General features: G+C 39.8%; 1 protein-coding gene across 6 annotated transcripts in view; it reads left to right on the top strand.

The window, feature by feature from the left end:
• The window catches only part of si:dkey-82f1.1 (DENN domain-containing protein 2A), a 44,177-nt gene that overhangs the window by 19,284 nt on the left and 2,427 nt on the right, over positions 1 to 22,466 (top strand). For 5 of the 6 annotated variants that reach the window (XM_046038329.1, XM_046038327.1, XM_046038326.1 and 2 more), the window contains 16 exons: positions 2,850 to 3,890; positions 5,890 to 6,017; positions 7,499 to 7,611; positions 7,724 to 7,921; positions 8,203 to 8,296; positions 9,485 to 9,529; positions 9,850 to 10,037; positions 12,524 to 12,633; positions 13,362 to 13,431; positions 13,709 to 13,786; positions 16,848 to 16,988; positions 17,193 to 17,341; positions 19,291 to 19,468; positions 19,580 to 19,621; positions 19,786 to 19,891; positions 22,080 to 22,364. In XM_046038329.1, the coding sequence (XP_045894285.1) occupies positions 2,850 to 3,890; positions 5,890 to 6,017; positions 7,499 to 7,611; positions 7,724 to 7,921; positions 8,203 to 8,296; positions 9,485 to 9,529; positions 9,850 to 10,037; positions 12,524 to 12,633; positions 13,362 to 13,431; positions 13,709 to 13,786; positions 16,848 to 16,988; positions 17,193 to 17,341; positions 19,291 to 19,468; positions 19,580 to 19,621; positions 19,786 to 19,891; positions 22,080 to 22,364 (2,966 nt within the window). The remainder of the gene's footprint in view (positions 1 to 2,849; positions 3,891 to 5,889; positions 6,018 to 7,498; positions 7,612 to 7,723; positions 7,922 to 8,202; positions 8,297 to 9,484; positions 9,530 to 9,849; positions 10,038 to 12,523; positions 12,634 to 13,361; positions 13,432 to 13,708; positions 13,787 to 16,847; positions 16,989 to 17,192; positions 17,342 to 19,290; positions 19,469 to 19,579; positions 19,622 to 19,785; positions 19,892 to 22,079; positions 22,365 to 22,466) is intronic. The other variant, XM_046038325.1, reaches the window with a different exon arrangement.

Genomic DNA, 22,466 nt, shown 5'->3' with positions numbered 1-22,466 from the left:
CCTGCCCGAGGAAATCAGGTTGGCTGAGTCAGTGAACTCTTTTAAGTCCCTTCTTAAAACATACTTTTATAGGAGAGCCTTTCCCGATCTTATTTCACTTTATTTTATCCCTTTTATTTTATTCTATTTTACGTATTTTATATTTATCTTAAACGTGTATTTTAGTCTTTTCAATGTGTTCTTGCTTTTATCTTGTATTGTTTTTGTATTATTGTCTTTTGGGTATTATTGTCTTTACACTTGTTAAAGCACTTTGTAACTTGTTTTTGAAAAGTGCTCTACAAATAAAGATTATTATTATTATATTCTGACAGTGAGAGTAATTACACAACACAGTTGACATGTGCTTATGACGTACAGGCTTGGCCATAACGAGTTGCTGCTGTTCCTACGGTCGCTCCGTGCTTCAGCTCTGGCAAACCAATAATTGCTGGTTGGCATAAAACAAATCACTACCAGTTCGGTTGTGTGTGTATGTTACCACAGAGATTTAAAAACTCTGTTATACTGTAAAATATAGAGAGATTTACCTGGCGGTGATAGGCTTATTCAGCATTGTCCGAACTTATTTGGCAAGAGCTTGAATGTAAAGAACAATAATACTGTATAAACGTAAAGGTCCCGCACTCTAGCTTTAACTTTCAATTCAGACTTTGCAGTGGGGAAAAATACCTCTGAAACTAGTAGATCCTCTGCTGCAGGATGTGACAAAAGCTGTGAGCCTGTATAGTAGTTCCCTTTGCTCTGCCATCTTATTAAATACCTATTTACATTCTCCACAACATGCTGCGCATTCCCCAAAACATTCATAAAGTTCTGTACTGCTCTGAAGCAAGCAGGAGACACCCCTTTCCATTAGGGTCAGCAGTATAACAAAAGCAGGACTAGAGAGCAGAGCAGTGCAGAGTTGACCATCTGGCATCTGGATGCTGTTACTGCCCTCATGCTGTAACTGTCTAATGCTTCTATGACCACTCTCTGCGGTCCCTTCTGTCATCCTTGCAATATTCATTAGTGCTATTTAGATTATTATGAATGGATTTTGGTTTGTGCCAACAAAAGGGATTGTCTAGTGGAAGATTTAAATTTCTGTTGTTTTGACAGTCTGCCATGTTACTGAAGTTATCATTCCTCAAAAGCTCAATACAGTTCTTGTGGGGAATTGTCACAAGTTGATATCAATAAAAGTTAGTTAGTTTTGTCTATCTTTTATTTCTTCATGCCCATTTTAAACCCTTTCTCTTATCTGCTGATAATGTGTTCAGCTGGTCAGCTATTGTGCCCTTGTACCTCCTTCCCTCCTTCCGCCCTCAATGACCCTCATCTTCATGCTCCACCCATCCTTGGCTGTGGGGGATAGATACGCTTTCCATATTGACCATTTATTAAATCTAGCTCTCAATCTCGCTTTCTCTCTAATCACAAACAAGTATTTTTTGAGATGGGGGAAGTAGACTATTAATTTCCTTCTCCATCTGCTCCACTTTTTCAGTAACTCCTTCACTCGACCCCCATGCCCACTCCTGTTCTCCTTTACTTGGCTTTTCTATTTGACCTAGTTTTTCCCCTCTGTTGCTTCATGGTTAATAAAAACTGCTGTTTCAGCCGAGGGACACGAAAAGAAAAAGAACAGGGGAGGGAGAGGGATAGGGGGCCCAAACTAATAAAACCCAATTATTTGGTTTCCTTGTTGGTCATAGTTACAACATCAAGTTGTATTTTTTTTTTCTTTTAAGGTCTCTTAGGAAACTTGAATCTGTAATTTTCCCCAGAGATTTCCTCTGGATTGCATGACTGTTGGTTTTCACATCCAGCAATGTCATCAGAAGTCACCCAGAGAGGCCGCATTTCCTCTGTTTGTTGGAAATGCAATCACTTGATGAATGGACTTTGGGCCAAAACTGAGTTTCGAGGGTCGGTGGTAGAAAGATGCACGTCTACACGTCGGCCTCTCCCCTCTTCTGTGTATACTTTCATCTCCTCTCCAGAAATAGCTGTGTGTGTAGCTTGTAAACTTTGACCCCCAAACCCAGAGTTCAAACAGTCATGACCCAGTAATCTTCCACGAGTGACTCACAGCTAAAACAGAGGCACCAAACAGACGTCTGAGCGCTTTTAACAAGAATTCTTGTTTACCCATAAAAGAAATATCTATTTGGACGTAATTGTGAGGCCATTGTGTGGCCAATTTTAAGAGCAATGGGGAGCATGATGCTTCAATATTTACACTGAAGGCAGCAACTGACATCTCTATGAAAATAATTGCACTATAAATTATTAGAGATGACAACAGTGCAATGTATTTTCTCCCTCAGTTTGTCTGGTTTGAATTAAGTACAGACTATTCACTGTCCTCTTACAGAGAGAAGACTCTTTGCATTTGTTTCCTGTTTGTTTGTGTTTCCCTTTTGTTTCCTCCCACAGTCCATCTCGTGATTGACAGGTGACCATCCAGCCTGTTAATCTTGAAATACTGCAAAATGGGCAATTCAAGAAAGCTTCAAAATCTTATTTTAGGTTGATCATATTATATATTTTCTCACCAATTATAAATAATAATGTCAAGCGTCATTTGCATTGGATTATAAAACCAATTTGGTCTGAAATTCTCTTTACAGCCTGAGAGCAATCAATAAATCAGAAAATAAAAAAATAGTGTCTGGGGGTCACTTTGAAGAGAGTCCTGAAGGGAGGGGATGGAGTTTCTTTATTTTTTAGATTGGATATTTCAAAATCTAGCTGTCTTTTGCTAGTTCTCCAACATTGCTTACCCCAGGTGTGTTTGCAACCCCTTTAAAAGTTAAACAAGTATGTTCATATTCATTTTTATGTGTGTGATTCTTTTCTAGGCTTCAGTGCTGTGGCTTGAAGGTCGGGGAGGCTCCATCGTCTGCAGTGCCCCAGCGCCAAGAGGTGTGCGGGTCACCAGGGGACACAGACAGGAGGGACGCCACTGTGTCCTACAAGCGTCCCCTCCCCCCCCTACTCAGCACAAGTGACAACCTGGGTCCTCTTGACACAATGCTCGCTCACAGGAGAGCCAACACCACCACTGACCCTCGGACTCCCAGCATGGAGAATGGGCTGTGTGGCAAACTGAACCACAAGAAGAGTCCAGCGGGAGTCAAGACAGCCAGCATCCGCGATAAGATCTCACAATGGGAGGGAAAAAAGGAGCCTGGAGTAACTTCTACAGGGACATGTCCATTGAGTATAACGCAGAAGGAAGTTGAGACAGTAAGGAAAAAGGAATCCAAAGCTTCAGAGGTCCAAAGGACAGATAGCAAGAGGTTTGTCAGCTGGGACAGACAAGACTCAGGGAAGGAGAATGGTGGAAAGATGGGGGATCAAAGGCCTCAATCTCCAGAAGGCCCAGCAAACAAGGAAAGAGAAGTGATCCTAGAGAGGGGTTTTCGGGCTACCAAGCCAGCAGAACCACCCCATGACAAGAAAAGTGTATTAATTCATGTTAAGAAACTAGAGAAGGCAACAAAGGAGCTTCCTGACAGACCTTCACTGGCATTTCCAGGGAATTACTTTTGCCCTCCTTCAAAGGAGGAGCTGGATGAAACAGAAAAGAAGGCCAACGAGCCCATTTTTGGGACTTTTGATGTGGCTCGGCCTAGCGGGTTGCGGAGGAGGAGGGAGGGGGATCCAGAGAACGTGTACAGTGAGCCAGGTGCTCCGTCTATAAACCCTCTACCTAAACCTCAGAGAACCTTCCAGCACCACACCCCCCCTACTACCCCAGCTTCAGGGCTTAGCTTGTTGAAAGGAAGGAGGAACTTGCCCCCTTTGCCCTCCATTCCTCCTCCACCTTTACCCACATGCCCACCACCTGGGGTTTGCAGGAGACCCTGGGCTGACAAACCCCGGGACAGCAGTAACAGGTAAGGGAATAAGAAGACAGAATTAATAGTATGGGCAACCTTGATTCGTTTTGAGGATCATTCCTATGGCAGACATCCATCCTAGACAATAAGACATTTAGTAAAGCTTTACTGAAGCTCTTGTCACTGTATGTATGTTGTATGTTGAGGTTGGGCAGGTATGGTTAATGTGCTAACTAGTACTAAAGACAACTACAGCTGAAGCAATAGTTTTGTGGGTATTGGAGAAATAAAAGTATGACCTGAAAAATCAAGGGATCACAACAGTTATTACTATTCATTTTGAGGGGAACATAAATGTTGGGAACAATTTTATGGCAATACATCCAATAGTTGCGAAGACACAATTATCAACCTCATTGTAGCACCAGAGGAAAAGTCTAAAGTCAGTAAGGTTATTCCTCTGGGGACCACGGATGGCTGTACCGAATTTCATAGCAATCCAAGCAATGTTTGTTTGTTGTTGATATTTTAGTCAGGACCAGTGGCAGACAGACCAACCTACAAGTCAGTATTGCTGTCCCTAGCTTTGCTGCTAACATGGCTAAAAAGACATGATAAGTAAATGTTACTCAATCCAGCCATGTTGTCTCGTCTTAACCCTAAAGCTAAAAAAAATCTTTAAAGTGCTCTTGTGCGTATTCCATAAGCCTTCCCCCAACACCACCAACCAAACACTGAGGTGAACATCTCCCACATCTGCTGTAAATCAAAACCACCGGTGACATCATCCTGTTTCTAAATTTCCCAAAGAATGAGGTCATTGGTTGGCTCTGAGGAATGTACACATCAACTCAACTTATTCTCGTTCCAAAACTCTACTGGAAGAGGAGAACATCATGCAGAGTGGTATGAGTCATGTCAAAGAGGCCCCTTGCTTTATCAAGAATCTTAGCCTTAACAGTAAAAATTATTGCACAAGGCCCTTGGCTATCACAAATGAGGTTGTCAGGCATTCGTTTAGCAGAGTTAGAATTTCTAGATGTAAAAATGTGTCTACTTGTAAAGTCTGATCCAGAATCTGAATCACTTATTTTGCCAAAATGTTGGAAATTGAGTCTTAAGTAGCGCTCACATTCAGATGGTTACAATCAAACAAACACAGCTCTGTAAGGAAACCAAAAAAATTTGAACTCTGCAGGATTGGAGTTCGTCTATTGTTCACTTTCTTCAGTGGTCTGAATTCTTGTTTGGAGCTTGAGTTGGATCTCTTACATTCCATACCATATGTGGAGGCCTCACTCTGCTCCAGTGTGGTGTGTCAAGCCCTTTGTTTGGCCAGACTGTCTCTCTGAGTTGCCAGTTTGTTAGGTACACTTAGATTTATCAAATGCCATGCAACAGCTGCGCAATAAATCCTACATTTGTAAAGCTTAAAATGTTCAGTTTTTGTTAAAACTCTGACAGAAAGGTGTTGATTCTACACTGTGGTCATTTATTTTGCATAACTTTACTTTATATATCAGGATAAATTCACAATAGTTGACACCAGTATGATGTACACGTGCCATATTTGGTCAAATGGCTAGTTTTCATATGCAAATACTAGGAAAGTTAACGTTCAAGTTAAAAACAAGCAAAATAAGATGAAAGGCCAACAGTATTAAAATCATATACTGCACCACAGAGAAGAAAATTGAAAATGATCAGCTTCAGAACAGGGTAGGATTCATTGCAGGGCTTTTGCATTATATTGCATTGGATGTAGCAAACTGTACATGTACATGCAGGTGGGGATGCATGCAACCACAGATGCTTGTGTGCACTTCATTCTACTGGGTTATAATCTTTGGCAGTGATGAAACAAAAATGTGGACATTCAGATGTGGCACCTTGAAAATGGTAACATCAGTTTTCCAGCCTGGCATATCAATTAGTATTAAAAGCATCATCAGGAGCACAAGCTCACTCAGAAACATGTCAAAAATCTTCCTACCTTGTCTTCTTTTGTATTTGGCGGGCAACTCCTCCTAAATCTTTGTAATGCTCTGTCCACCAGGAAATCCTATGAATTTGAAGATCTCCTCCAGTCGTCTACAGAAAGCTGCAGGGTGGACTGGTACGCTCAGTCCAGACTGGGCTTAACACGCACTTTATCAGAAGAGAATGTCTACGAGGACATAATAGGTAAAACAATACATATCACGCCTTAAATTTTCCTTAACCAAGTGGAATCATCTATAAACTGCTACATCTGTCCAAAATCATATTTCTGACATGTGGTTACGTTATGAACCTTGTCAGTTATAAATGGATTTGTATTTGAAAAAACTGTAAACCATTGCTAAATAGTGTACTATAAGTTGTAGGTTCTCCTATTTTCTATACACTTCATGCACTGCATGACCCTTACATTAGTGCGTCATAGAGTTTAGCAGCGGAGGTGATGAGGAGGCCAAGCTGTCCTTTCTCTGTTTTTTCTGCTCCAGTTTTAATTTAGAGCCATGCTGCTTCACTTTTATTAAAAGTTATACGTAGAAACCTACGTTCCTACATTATTATCTGCAGTGTTATGCCAACCCCACCTAGAGCCTGTTTAATTTCAGAACGTACAATAGTGGCATTGTGTGAGGTCGTAGCTGAGGTTGGCTGCTGTGATTGTCAGTACAGCGGGGGGTATGTGAATGGCTTAGAGCCACAGCTCATTACTGGCAATCACTTCTATGTGGCTTCGGTTTTCAACCCAAAGACCAGTGTATAATGCTTGCTTCTTGCTTGCAACAACCACATTAAGTTTAATAATTATATTTAAGTGATGCCAAAGCTTATTTTGGATTATTTTACAGTTTACTCCTTTCATAAGGTAGTATTGTTCTTTAAAACGCTCAGACATAGTTAATCAAACTCTCTCAGCAGTGTCCCATGGGTAAAGTAACTCAGACTCTAGCTGTCTGTTCAAGAAGCAGCTCAGGAATGCAGAGCTATAGATAGTGTGGACAGTGATGAACAGTTGTGGTGTCCTCATAGTCTTGTCATCAACCTCCACACGCAAATCAGGTTCTCATCAAGACACTTTAAAAACACAATCCACATGTCTGGTAGTGTTTTCTGATTGAGAGGAAAGCAACTGTCATTGCTACATGTGTACTGACGCACGCCCTGATGACTTGATGCAAACTCACATGTACACAGCTGACACACAAACACACCATGTGTGACGTTCTCATCGGCCAGCAATGTGAAAAATAGTATGCTGAGGTTTTCAGAGGGAGAAGGAGTAGGGAACTGAATGTCCCTCTTTATCCTCTGACTCCTACAGGTCACATCTGGTTGATGAATTGATAGAGCAGAGGAGAGATACAGAAAGACAGAGACAAAGAGAGAAAGAGGCACAGGTTTTGGAAAATGAAACTTCCTCTCTCCTTATCTGCAGGGGAGGACTGGTGGCTAGATTGACATTTAGCATTAGCTGTGCAAGCATCTTATCACGGTGAAATATGAGCTGGGTAAGCACACTGCTGCCTCTGGTAGCTCTCTGCACATCTGGAGTAGGAATCGTCTGGCAAAACAAACTTGACTGATATGGAAATAGTACTTTATCTGCTCTTTGGAAAGATTGTGTGAGGCTGTTGTGTAATCCAGGTGACAATGATTTCTTATTTTTGAAGATCCTCCATCCAAGGAGAACCCATATGAAGATATAGAGCTTGAGAGAAGTTGTTTGGGAAGCAAATGTGTTTCACCTGCCTCCTCATCTCCTGTCCCTGATACGCCAACTAAGGTACCTGATCACAATTACATCCCTATAGAAACAAAGTAGGTTTAACAGAAACAGTTCTACACGAAAAATCATCCTCCAATGTGTCTGTTTTGCTCCATCTGCACCCCCACAGCTCTGCTCCAAGCCCGGCTTCTTCCGACAAAACTCGGAACGACGAAGCTTCAAGCTCCTTGAACTACGCAAGACCAGCAGGGACACTGGCATCTCCTCTCCCTCCCGTATCAGCCCCCCCTCCACACCCAGCAGCCCTGACGACACCCCCTGCCTCTCTGGAGACCCATACAATCGCAGACGGAGGAAAATCCCCAAGGTATTGGAGTCTGAGAGGCCTCTCACAAAGCTCATGCTGCTCTCTCTGATTTATGGCCCAGTGTACTGCTCAGGGAGGTTCGGAGCTGGTCCACGCATGCTGTTGTCTGGGGATGAGTAAGATAGGGGAACATTTTCTGACAGATATTTCCTGTGAGAAGTGTGCCTGGCGGAAGGCCTCCCAGAAGCTGTATTGAAATTATCTTTGTAGGAAGCTGCCAGATTCAGTTTATTAGTTTAAGGAGTTAAAGATGGACATTTCTTTCCCTTTACCTCCTGCAGATGGTGCTGAAAATCAATGGCATCTTCGAGGCGCGGAGAGGGAAGAAACGTATGAAGAGGGTGTCTCAGTCTACAGAGTCCAGCTCAGGGAGAGGTGAGGCTTCATATGAAAACAAAAAAAGCAAGTCCACAAGTCTTTCATTATCTTCACATCAACTGTGAAAAATCATGTCCTCCTCTTCAATGCCTCCATCAAGGAGGTTGTGTTTTTCTTTGCCTGTTAGTTAGCAGGATGTCTCAAACACTTGTTAACTGATTTCAATAAAATTTGGTGGAAAGTTAGGGTATGGGCCAAGGAACAAGTGATTAGTTCCTGGTGTGAAAACAGATCCAGGTTCAGATTGTGCTTTGGATCCAAGAGTTATTTTAAAAGTTTTCTTACCATGCAAGGCCATCTTCTCTAACCTTTTCACAAGTATGCCACGTGCTACTGCACTTCCTGGAATAAAAAACAATCCGAATCTGGCACTTGAATTCCATCATTGTCTGGTACTTCAGGTTTTTTGTTACAGAGGGGGAAGCTTTTTTGGGCACCCATGTACAGTAAAAAACAAAAAAAGATACTAGTCTGGCAGACTATTGCAGTATTAACACACAAACTAACACATATATCAAGAGTATATTATTAAGGCAGCTCAGTCCTGCCCTGCTAAAAAATGAAAATGAATAATAAAACAATAAAAAGTGAAAATGAATAATAAAACAATAAATCACTTAATCAAAGGACAATCCTAAATGATGCACAACAGCAAGACCACTGTAAATTAGCAAGACATGACATTCTAGATATTCTAGGTTTTATTATTAGGTTTTATTAAATCTATTGTATTTCCTGGTAACTGGTCTGTTTATTTGGTTTGAAATTGAAATGAAATGGTCATGAAATTTGACAAATGGAGAAATTTCTTTTTTTATTACACAGCTTTTTTTCATTGTAATTATCAATAAATTCAAAGATCATTAATATTATCAACACTTTACCAACTGCAGACACTTTTCATCAGTTTACCTTTCCTACGACTCTGATGTCTTTACAGTTGTATCTTCATACCAAAACAACACCTCATCATATGTATTCACTTAGCTTCATGGGAAATATTACATTCTAGGATCAGTTGAGACTGACCCATTTTAGTGGACTGGGTGGTGTTGTGTGATACTAGCTGCAATGAAAGCAACAATAGCAAATTCCACGTGCTTTGGGTTTCATGTGATTGTCATTAGCAGTCTCCTCACACACGTTTTTCTTTTTCGCTCTTTCTTCTCTTTAATTTGGTGACAGATGAGAACAGTGAGTCGGAAAGTGACACGGAGGAGAAATTGAAAGGTGAGAATAAAGAAATAAATACTGACAGTACACATACAGTGGCTACATGGGGGAACTATATCAGTATAAGTATAAAATAGTTTTGTATCTCTGTAATTTCAATAAGTTACAAATGAGCACAATAGGAGCATGTGTACAAAAACTGATTCAGATCATAGTTTTGTTTCTTTTCATTGTTCCACTGTATAGCTAACATCAAAACTATACACAGATGGAACTGCTGATTGCCTTACATGGTGACCTCCCAGTGACCCTCTGTGAATGTATGTGCATACATGACATGGATGTATTTGCATGAAATGTGTTTCTCTGTCACTCAGCTCACAGCCAGCGACTGGTGTCGGTCCAGTCCATGCTGAGGCAGACAGGACGGTACCGGACCATGGAGAGGGATCTGATGGATTTGCAGGAGAGGAAACTCTTTGAGTATTTCATTGTTGTTGCACTCCACAAGACCAAAGCTGGAGTCCCGTACCTGCCAGAAGTCACACAGCAGTTCCCTCTCAAGGTAAAAGGGGATAGAAATGTTACTGAAGCACTTTATTCCAAAATGAGACACTTAGCTTTTCTACCTGATGAATACTAATAACTTTACTTGTATATGCCAGTTAATGAGAACCAGGGATGGACTTTCTGGGGAATAAAATAGAAAAAGACTAGTAATTTTTGATCAGTGATCCTGCTTTACTGCCATTGACTGTATACTGTCTAAATGTTACAGTGACTGTACAGTGATTTAGCCTTGTATGCGCAAAACCCCTCAATCGTGTGATGTTAACAATGTCAAGACTCTTCTTCAAGAACTTTATCTTATTATCTTATTGAGGCCTTTGGCTACTTCATTTTACTTACTTAAAATAGTGGCACTGTAGCTTTATGATGTGACTAATGAGATTTAGTAAGAGGCTAACACAAATCTAAAATTCTGTTCAGGTAATGGCACTAGAAGAAGTTCGCTTTTAGTGGTTATAAAATGTGGTTCATTATTTATTTCTTCCAGTGTGCAGATAGCAGAATTGTCGGTTTCAGATTTACGTCAGTTCCATATTAGTGTTTAGCAAATTAATGGAAGCTGTGTGTGTGTGCGCGCGTGTTTGTGAGTCTGTGTGAAACATGATGGTCTAAGACTTTAAAGGTGGGGTAAGCTACATTTTGTGGTTAAATTCAGCAATAACTCCTAGTGGTCCTCTAGCTGTCAGTTCTGTACATCTCCGCTGCAAAACAATCCAGTTTTTGTACAGCTATGGCTTTGTAAATGGGAAACAAACAAAGTGGCCCGTACCCCGCCACACAACACTGTACTAACCATAATTTGTGTTTCAGCTAACGTTAAATGATCGTTTCCCAAGACCTGACGTTGTTGTGATGTTAGCTTTGGTAGCAGGAAAGTTTTGAGTATCGCTGTTTGGAGCTGTTGTGCTGGCTCTGGGACCATCTCATCCTCTCTGCATGTTAATTTCGCAGCAGCAACTGCGACAGCACTATGTTAGTGTTGTGTCGTTCCAAGAACGTTTCGTTCATTTGACCTAATCGTATATGTGACTCAGGAGGAACGGGTTGTCTCAGTGAGTAATTCGTTCATTTTCAAACATGCGTGAATAGTCTTGGACTTGGTTCACTTGTTACACAGCAGCTGCAAGGTCTCCGTCAGCACAGGAAACATAATTGATTAGTTCAGGACTCATAACTGTGGGTCTCTGGGTTTGAGTCGTTCGTTTGTCACGTGACATCTCGCTGCTGTGGAGCAGGAATGAACTAATCGTTCAGCGTTCACATGGGTCCTCCTCGGAGTCTGTCTTCACTCGGCAGGCTGAGTTACTGCCGGCGCCTGGGAATGAGAGGCGGTTGTAAGGTAACAGTCACTGGACTGACATATATCTAATATCCATTTTGATAATTTTGTGACATTTAATAAAGCATAACGTTATTACAGCGCAGTTATGTTGTGCTAAGTTAGAGTTTTAACACAGTAACTTTTGTCCTGCTAGTGTTTACAGCTAACAGCTGATGAGAGTTGTTCTGGCTATACCAGGAGTTCTACCGGGAGCTGAATTACCACGGAGGTCGTCTCCTCTCCAAAACAAACAGACCCGGACATTAAACCATTAAAACACAGCCACATAGCAACGTTAGCGTTAGGCCTGTGATGTGTTAACAGCTAACAGCTGATCCGGTCCGCCAGAGAACACAACTTAACTTTTACTTTTTATTTATCGACAGAGCCCTGCTGTTGTTTCACAGCTCGTGACTGGTGAACAACCTGCAGTGTTTGAGATTATTATTACATTTGTTAAATTGTGTGTTTTATTCATCTAGTGTGTCAAGCTTATTACTTCAATATATTCCCTGTAAATCTGATGTTAATATATAGATTTTACTCATGGATAGGCGTTAGGCTACTGTATGAATGAGCACTTTAGAGATATTGTGATAGTAATTATAATTATATGGCTGGTTGTATACTCAGGAAAGATTGTGAAAATGGACGGATTTAGCCGAGGTAGTGGCTTAATTGAATATTGACAACATATTTCTGTGGTTTTTACATGGTTTGAATTTGGTTGTGGCTCCATGGGGCTTTGTAGAACCATGATAGAGAAAGATCAAGAGGTGAATTTGTGCATTATACTTTGTCAATTAGAGCAAGCCAGGCAGCCTTCTGTGTTTTTTTTTTAAATCGCCCACTAGAGAGCTGCAGCGCCGCAATAACCAGCCTAGTTAAGATGAACGAAATGACACAAAAAAAAGATTAGTTCATTTTAATGAACGAGATTTGGTGACTCCAGTCTTTCAAAAGAGTGACTTTTCCCATCACTACACTATGCTTACCCACAACTTAGGTAATGTTAGTTACATTACTTGCTGTGTCATGGTTCATGGTATTTGTCATGGTGTTGGATTTTTCCAGAATCGCTTACTCCACCTCTAATGGTGTTATCCTTCAGGCATCATTAAATATATTTGTTTTCACATTTTCTCTCTTTTTTCTTCCAGCTTGAGAGGAGCTTTAAGTTCATGCGAGAGGCTGAGGACCAGCTGAAAGTCATCCCTCAGTTCTGTTTCCCAGACGCCAAAGACTGGGCGCCTGTCGACAACTTCCCCAGGTCAGTCCGTGTCCCACTTGCTGCCATGGAACTTTAGACATAAAAAAGTGAAACAAAACAGAGACACAGGAATTTCCCGGCAGAGTGGTAATAGCTCAGCTGTTTTCCTTGCTAATAACCACTTGTTAGAGGAGAAACTGAAAGCCCAAAATAGAAATTACCTTGTGACTAGTAAAGATGACAGTTCTTTCTTTAACAATAAGGTATTGACAGTGACAAATGATTACAGGGAGAGTTGGTGAATTTAGCACCTTACACCTAGATTGTTATTACAACATCACCTCTCTTACTGTGCTGTTTAAAATTGGCCCTATTACCCAATACCTCCTAGCTTAGCTTCTCAACGTCTGCATTGTTCTGAGAAGTGATGATGTGTGTCCTGATGGTTATGGCTAATAATTACCTGGAGGCAAATGCTTGAAGGGTGAGGGGCCACCAAACACACACCTGCATTGAACTGGCATGCACTCTTGCCTGTCAAGAACATGTTCAATGGTCAATGAATACCTGTCAGGTAGAGCTTAGGAGGGTATTTTGTGGATATTTGTAGACTAAGCCTGTCCTGAGGGTATTCCTGCTCATACCTTTGTTTACCTAAGCACAAAGTCCAGTTCAGAATTGAGCTTTCTGTTTCCACAACAGTCTTTTCTGTGTGATTTAAAGAGCTTTAATTTTTTTTCAGCCTGCCTGAATTATGTTTTGTTTCTCTCTCTATTTTTTATCCCTAGTGAGACTTTCTCATTTGTCCTGACTGGTGAGGATGGAAGCAGGCGGTTTGGCTACTGTCGGCGATTACTGGTATGCTCTTAAAATGCTTCTAAGCCTTGTCACTAGCTTCTCCTAATTTGGTTTCAATATAGACAATCTCTCATCATAAACATAATCATCCAATTTTCTTTTATTGTTGTATTGTTTTACCATGCAAGTTGTCAGTAATTGTTCCTGAATGTACCTTCAAAGTCTCATCGAAACAAAGCTGTTGCTTTGCTCTACAGATGTAATCCTGTACTTGGGTGAGCGGTCTTGTGACACTACAGTGTTTTGAAGCTGTCTTTTTCTTGCTGGCTGTTCACAGCCCAGTGGTAAAGGCCGCAGGCTCCCCGAGGTCTACTGCATCATCAGCCGCCTGGGCTGCTTCGACCTCTTTTCCAAGGTAGATATGGTAAACTAAGCATATAAACTTTCCCACAGAGCCTTGTAGTCCTGGTTCCAGTGCAAAAACACATGTGAACTGCAGGTGATGTGGTTACTGCAGTATTGAGCCTTGGAGATATATATATAGATATGCATGTTGACTATCTGTACTTATGTCATTGCTAAAATTGAGTTTGTAAGGATACTCACATAGAAGGGTAATACAGTATAACTGCTGCTACAGGAGATGGCAAATAGATTGATTGCTACCTCTGCTTTGGATGTACTCAGTGCTGACGATATTCTGAATATGTTTCATCTGTATCAGATCAGCTACACTAAAGTTTAATACTATACAGTTGTGTCGATATGTGTGCTGAGGGTTACACATGATGGATTCAGGCTGTAAACCATTTCTTATATTGACAGTCAACATGTTTATTGTATTTTATTTAACATTTATTTAACCAGGAGAAAAGGCCCATTGAGATAAAATTTATTTTTCAAGGGCACCCTAACATAAAGCAAGGCATGCAAGGCTTCTATCCTGCTCCTAGCAGAGGGGCCTATCAATCATCTCCAAATTCACACTAATTTCCAAGTCTGTATGTTCAAGATAATTAATAAAAGGACCCCATATATTTTTAAATAGCTCTTGTTTTCGCTTAATATAATGGGTATTTTATTCTAAAGATAGACATGTAGACAGTTACTTTAGCCATTTACCAATATTTACATTTTTCCATGATAGTGCCATCATCCGTTTTGCCTATAACAAACATAGATCCAAAAGGATCATCTCGTTCTTCTTTTTTATTATTTTCTTTTGGATAACAACCTAAGAAGAAAAGATTGTGCTCTATAGTTAATTTTCTTGATAAAATATCTTCCGTCATGTTTTGTTCCTCTTCCCAGAACTCTTTTATCTTATTACATCACAACACAGTGGAAAAGTTCTGCATTAGCTTGTCCACATTTAACACAAATGTTGGACATTACTATTGCATTTATTTCACTTTTCTGGAGTTATATAATATCAGCCAATTATATTGTAAAAAAATTAAGAAGGGTATTTGCTGTTTGTGTTTGAGCTAGCTTGATAGCATCTTTCCACTTATCAAATGAAATGTCTTCCTGTAAACCCTCTCTCTAAACAAAAGTTTAGCTTCGGCAGACTCAGGGGACCCAGTAAGTCTTAAAATCCTGTTCCTGTACTTTAATGGTGAATAAGGAGATATAGATAGCGACTGTTTATTGTTTGTTTAATTTAAGCTTCTGAGTTGTAAGAATAAAAATAAAATTGTGTTGTGAGTGTTTAATTGCAAGCTCCTCAAATGACATGCATTTTCTGCACCCCCTAAGTCCTGAACCAAATATTATCTTTACCTGTAGTAAAATCTAATTTTTTTCTGCAGAAAATGTATAAATAATTTATTTAACTTTAAAATAGATTTGAAGGAGGAGGCAATGGGATGTTCTCGAATAAATTTAAAATTTGGGCAGTATATTTTTTCTTCTAAATATTGATTCTTTCAATTAAGGAGATTGGTAGAGATTTCTATCCAGTAATTGAGCTGATAATTGATCCCATAATAGGATCATAATTAGAGTTCACCACATATTTTATATTGGGTAGTATGTTTACATCCAAATATGTAAAATGATTTGACTTTAAAATGGGGAGCTTGTACAGTCGGATTACCTCTCCTTTTGGAATTTTAGTAGCATTGTGGAAGATTTGGAATTATTACTTGTGTAGCCTGAAAAAATACCAGTTTTTGTTTCACTTCTAACAAGGCTGGAATGGACTTCTCTGAGAAAAATTATGATGTCATCAGTATATAAAGCAGTAGGGTGATTTGTCTGATAATTATACCAGAGATCTCTAAATGGGACAGTACAGCTATAGCAAAAGGTTCTGTTGCTATTGTATACAAAAGTGGAGATAACGGCCACCCTTAACAGCACCCTTTACAGATCTTAATTGGTTTTGATATTTTATTATTCCTAAGTATTTCTGCACTGGGGTCAGTATATAACAGTTGTATACAAGTTTTCCCCACATCCAAAGCTTTCAAGGACATCAAAGAAAAGTATTCGACCCTTTTAGATGCTTTCTCTGCATCTTACGATAGAATAACAGTAGCAGTAGCCCATCTTGTATGTGCAGCACCCCACTGACAATGTGATATCCTTGGCAAACCTTAAAAAAACATTTTCATCTTTCTTAACTATCCCTAGAAGAAAGCCTTTTAGTGAGGACTTTACATAACTCCTTTACGTCAAAATTAAGAAGACTTATTAGCCTTAGATTTTCACATTTGTTGCAGGGTTTCCCTGGTTTTGGTAGCAGCGTAAACAGGCTTCCAGTAAGGATTGTGGAAGGATGTCATTTTGACAAGATTATAATGACATATTTAAAAGAGGGGTCTTTAAATTGGATTTAAACTTTTATCCACTCAATGGGACTTTTACCTGGTTAAATAAAGGGAAAGAAGAAAAAGAAAGGGAATTCTATAATTCTGTAAACATAAAATACTGATTTATATCATAATACATGATTTAGTGCATTTATATACAGAATCATTTGAGAAACTGTTCGTGGGTGAAATAACAAGACAGAAATGTCTGTTTTCGGCTAATTTAATAACTTATATATGTGACAGATTAATGCTCTTCATCGCATTCATGCTACAATAATAAAAATATCTAATAATAGCCATAAAGCAGTCCTGGTCTTTGATTTGCAACACTGTCTACAGTGGTCTAACGCACCCAGAGAAAGGTATAGCTCCCAGGGTATAAATTATATGGCAAAATATCTGACACATGATAAAGTGAAATCTTATCCAATATATATATTATCATATGGCCCAAACAAACCTTAAAATCCAAATATTTAAATTACACAAAAGGTCTAACCTATTGAAAAGATTATGTGAGAGCTGGGGCTCCTAATGTCTACAGTATACTCATATATATATATATATATATATATATATATATATATATATATATATATATTTGTGATAATAATTTCAGTTTTGAAATTCCAGAGCATCCTTCTCTGTGTTTTCTAGATCCTGGATGAAGTGGAAAAGAGGAGGGCTATATCCCCTGCTCTGGTGCAGCCTTTTATGAGAGGTATAATGGAAGCTCCCTTCCCTGCTCCAGGAAGGACCATCACTGTCAAAAACTTCCTACCTGGCTCTGGGACAGAGGTGAGATGATGGTGGTGTCACTGTGGAAATCAGCATTTAATCACTGGTTTTTCACCCCATTCTTGGAAGCAAACTCCATGTACTTTAAAAGATTATATACATAATCATATTAGTTTCTTTATGTGTGCAGTATGTACATTACTATCTAATAGTCTTTTGTTTTTTATTTGTGTCCATCTCAACTTCCCTCTCTCTTTCCCACAGGTGATAGAGCTGTGTAGGCCGTCAGATTCTCGTCTGGAACATGTGGACTTTGAATGTCTCTTCTCCTCCTTGAGTCTACGTCTCCTTCTCCGAGTGTTTGCCTCTCTACTTCTAGAGCGCAGGGTCATCTTCACTGCCGACAAACTCAGGTTGGCTGCCTTAATATATTGTTCCAGAGTATGGTGGGTTCAGTCTGCTTTCCCACCTGAAGATCACATTTTCAGTCCTTGCAACCTGCATCAGTCATGGGGCAAGTGGAGTCATTCAGTATTTTAATGAATCCTTTTGGATTATTGAAGGAAGGGTTACGATGCAGAAAAGACCAAGAGCAAAGGAGTTTGACGGATATGACAGAGAGACCTCAAGTCGACAAACAGTCTGAGGAAAAGAAGATCCTGACCAAGTGTGAGAGGAAGGAATGCTGTTGTGTTATACAGTCGCCTGGGGAACAATCACTACTTCTCTGGAAAACTGTCATGGATGCCAGATAGAAGGAGTTAGAGCATAACTCCAGAGCTAACACATGTGCATAATGACGTCATCACACCAACACAGTCAACTTTAAACCTTTAACTGTTGTGGTACACCTGGTTCAACATGTGGGCTTAGCAGAATTAGTCATTATGTCCTGATTTAGTTAAAAAATACCCAAACACCTACCCGGTGGTTCAGGCAATGTAACTGCAATACAATATGTAGTTCTGTGAGTCCTTCCAACAGTTTTTTGTGTGCCTTCCATTTTTGCTCATGTACTATTGTTTAAAAGGCAATATAAAAAGGTTTTTCACCGTAACACATAAGCAGATCGCGAGTCATTGCACATTCTCCACTGTGGAGTGGAAACTTGGCCTCGTCAATCAATTTTTTAATGAATTAACTGTGAGCAGATGCACACCCGGGAGAGATTAAGTTAACAGTGTGGGGTGAGTGTATTTGTTGCCGCTGTATAGTTTTTATAAGTGTTACATCACTCTCCCCTAAGAGATGTTTTTTAAAATTCCGAAGGTTTTGTTGGAGCAACAGGAATTTTTAACATTAGGTTCCATATTAAGAAATGTGTTGCCGGAAAGGTTATTTTCTTAAAGAGTTGATTAGCACCATCTTGTGGTAGAGACAAGACATCAAGTGATAAACAAGACAAGTCATGTGATAAACGTTTTACGGATATTATATGCTTTGCTTTTTGGAAGATTTGTGGGGTAATTTTTACTGTTTCTGTGAATAACTTTGAGATATTAAGTTGAACTTAACTTCTCTTTTTCCAGTGCAGCTGAATCAAAGAGCAAGAGCTATTCTATTGTGTATCACTATCACTCTCTTGATCTGCTGTGCATAACCCGTAGCTAAATGCAAGTTCGCCTCTGTTTTCTGGGGGTTGTTGTAGAAAGTCAACTTGGGAAATGTAGGAACTAACTTAGGCAGAGGTAACTACTAATGCCCAGTATATTACCTTAGTACTCAGTATTAGTAGTGCAAGTTGAGTACATAATGGTGCGCTTTACAGCAAGGTGCTGGTACACTGAATGTGTATATAGTCACAGGTAGAGGTAAGTTATGTAACAATATAGAGGTATGAGTTAACAGATTATGACAAACATAAATAATAATAATGTTATTCAGATTAAAAATGTATTCTTGACCTTAGAAACATTAGTTGAAAAATCAAGCTCACCACAAGGTTCTTTTAGTTGCTGTTTTAAAGCTTTTGTTTGTATCTATTGATCTTCATCTTCAGATGAAGTTTGCCCAGTTGTCATGAAACTGTAGATATTCAAATAGTATTTTTCTCATACATTGTTGGCTTACATGCTGAGTATGACAGTTAATTGCTGGGACTGTTTCCAAGCCCCAAAAAGAGGTTTCAATCAGTGATACATTCAGAAGCTTCATAATAGCTCCTAAATGGAAGTTGCGGTGAGATTATTTTAATAATAATCTAACAGTAATGTCCATTATTGAAGTATCTGCTGAAGGTGGATATTCCCCTTGAAGACTTGAATGCTTACCACGCTGTATTATCCCATCCAAAAATAGTTATTAACTAGTTATCATTGTTTTATGAATATTTATCAACCTTTTTCTTTCTCTCTTTCTGCAGCACTTTGTCTCAGTGTTGTCATGCAGTGGTGGCCCTGCTCTACCCTTTCACCTGGCAGCATACGTACATCCCCGTGCTCCCACCATCTATGTTGGATATTGTCTGCACCCCTACCCCCTTTATAGTCGGCCTGCTCTCCAGCTCTCTGCCTCGACTTAAAGAGCTGCCCATAGAGGAGGTAGTTTATTTGTTTTGATGTACTGACTGTTGTGCCTTTGACTATGGGCCTTTCCTCTACTGAACAATGACTCTAGGAAATGACATCACTCTTCCTTTGCTTTCCCCTCAGGTCCTGGTCGTCGACCTCTGTAACAGTCGCTTCCTACGACAGGTAGAAACCATTAGGGAAACACTGAAAATCCATCTAACACAGCATGGAGTCACCCTTTAACTTCATTACACATGTAGTGACTCTGCCAGATGTTATGTGAATACAGTATGTTATTTGACTAAAGTATGTTGACAGTATTTACATCTGTATCTTTCTCACCACAGCTGGATGATGAGGACTCCATTCTTCCCCACAAGCTACAGGCAGCTCTCGAGCATGTGCTGGACAAGAGGAGGGAGCTGGCCTGTGAGAAAGGAGATCTGCCCAATGGTAAATCAGCGCTCTTAACACAGTATTCTGTTTCTTTCTTTCTCTGTTAAGATGTACTGTATTTATACAGTATATTTTTAAAAATACCAAATATACTAAAGAGCTGTAAAATGATGAAAGAGTAAGGAATGGTCTACTACAGTATGGTTCCCACTCTTTTCAAGATTTTTTCCCCAGAACATTAGTGGCGCTATGACTATGGGTGAATGTTGTCTTGTACATGTGTTCAGAGCAGGACTCTTATAAAACATGTAAACTCTGGTACAGATGTGAGCATGTACAGCCAAGTTACAACAACTTCCTGCGTCATGGCGAAGAGTTTAACTTTGCCACCGCCACACCGTTAACTGCAAAGTCACGAGTTTTACAACATGGCTTCATCAATGCGGTATAGGTTTTCTGGGACAGTTTTGAAGTTGACATGTCCAACCTGCTAAGCGTAGTACATTACAGCGTAAAACGTGTAATTTCCTGTTGCCAGCAGGTGGCGCTGTGACGTTGAATGAATATTGGCATGTGGATGTATTCAGGGCGGGACTTTTATGGTATATTCCAAATTTGGTACAGATGTGAGCATGTAGACTGAAGTTACAGCAACTTTATGTTTTATGGGCACACCATTCCACAAAAACTCACCGTTTGTACAACTTGTAATCGTCACTGGCTTTAGAGTAGACTGAGAAAATCTGAACACCGTTAACCGAAAACTCACAAGTTTTACATCATGGCCTCATGACAGTTTTGAAGTTGATACGTCCAACCTACAAGGAGAAGTACATTACAGTGTAAAACGTGTAATTTCCTGTTGCCAGTAGGTGGTGCTGTGACTTTGACTGAATATTGGCGAATGGATGTGTTCAGAGCAGGACTTTTGTTCTACTTATCAAATTTGGTGCAGATGTGAGCATGTGTACTGAAGTTTATCTTCCTGTTTCATGGCGAATCACCAATTTTCGATGACACGCCATGGGCAAACTGGTCGACTTTTAATAACCGTTTGAATAACTTTTAATCGTCAATGGGTTTAGAGTGCACAGCAAAAACTTGATGTTGATCGGACTAAATCTCTAGGAGGAGTTTGTTAAAGTGTGTAAATTGCCAAAAATGACCATTAAATCCAAAATGGCTGACTTCCAGTTGGGTGTCGGGCATCGCTCCAACAGGCTTTTTGGTACGTCTGGACATGATACATGTGCCGCAGAAATTTCATACATGTAGGTGAAACGTGCCACGGGGGGAGCCGTTTTGCCACGCCCATGCGCGAAACCCATAAAATATGAAATTTTTCGCCGCGTCTGAATTATGTGCAAAGTTTGGTGAGTTTTCAAGTATGTTTAAGCCCCCAAAATTGAGGTTACTTTGCAGAAAGAAAAAAAAATCCCTTCAGTTTCAATAGCGTGCTTGGGCCCTAATAAAATGCCTTTTTAGTTGTTTCAGCTGTCTTAAGTACCTGGTTTAGGCGGCATTCAAGTGCTCTTACAATTTTAGGGTGTTCACTACATGGGGAACTACATGAGGCCACTTATACATACAGAGTTGCACAAGATTTAATTTTATGTTTTATATTATATCAAAAAAAGAGAATACAATAGTTTTGACATGTATTTTTATGCTATCAATTTGAACAAAACAACACAAAAGTATATCATAGTCACCTTCACATGACAAGTAAAATAATCTATGTTTTCGTATCCAAATCTGTGGTCTAAGGATAAAGGGTGTATGTCGTATGTTGTACAGATTGTAAAGCCTTCTGAGGACAATGTGTGATTTGTGACATTGGGCTATATACACATACATACATACATACATACATACATACATACATACATACATACATACATACACAGAACACCCTCATATGTCTTAAGTTAAAGTGTTTAAAGTAAGACTTTTTAAAACAGAAAAGCAGTAAAGCCCAGTGGGGCAGTTCTACAGTATATCACAATTCAAAAGTATGTCTCTTGATTTTATGGCTTGAGAGTAAGGCCTAAATCAAATGTCTTGATATTGTATATAATGTGTAAAAAGTGGGATGTATGTGACTGGGAGTATCAGGGAATTTCCAGTGAGTAGGGAGTTTATCTTCCTAAATTGAGTCATTGATATTGATCAATCCTTTGCAGATAATGGATGCGTTGTCCTGTAGTTTAATCTTTTCTGTTTTATTTCTTTTCACTCCACCCAGACTCCAGCTCCCTCAGCACGGTGGTGTCGGAGGCTTTTGTGCGTTTCTTCGTGGAGATGGTGGGTCACTACTCCCTCTTCATGGGTGGAGCAGAGCGAGAGGATGAGTGTGTCTCCTCCTCCACCATGCCCTGTCCCAATTCTTCCTCCTCCCCATCCTTTCAGCGTGAGGCCTTTCGCAAAGCAGTCACTTCCAAGAGTTTGAGGAGATTCTTGGAGGTGTTCATGGAGACCCAGATGTTCACCAGCTTCATCCAGGAGAGGGATCTGCGCAGGCAGGTCCTAGGTACTTAGATGTGATTACCTAGCAGTAGTGTTACAGAACATTTTATAAAGTAGAAATACTAGTTGAACACCCATAAATACTAAATAAAAATAATAATAATAA

This window comes from Micropterus dolomieu, linkage group LG22 (genome assembly GCF_021292245.1).
Source record: "Micropterus dolomieu isolate WLL.071019.BEF.003 ecotype Adirondacks linkage group LG22, ASM2129224v1, whole genome shotgun sequence".
NCBI lineage: Eukaryota > Metazoa > Chordata > Actinopteri > Centrarchiformes > Centrarchidae > Micropterus > Micropterus dolomieu.
The sequence above is the reverse complement of the archived record's forward strand: the minus strand, read 5'-3'. Positions and strand labels throughout refer to the sequence as shown.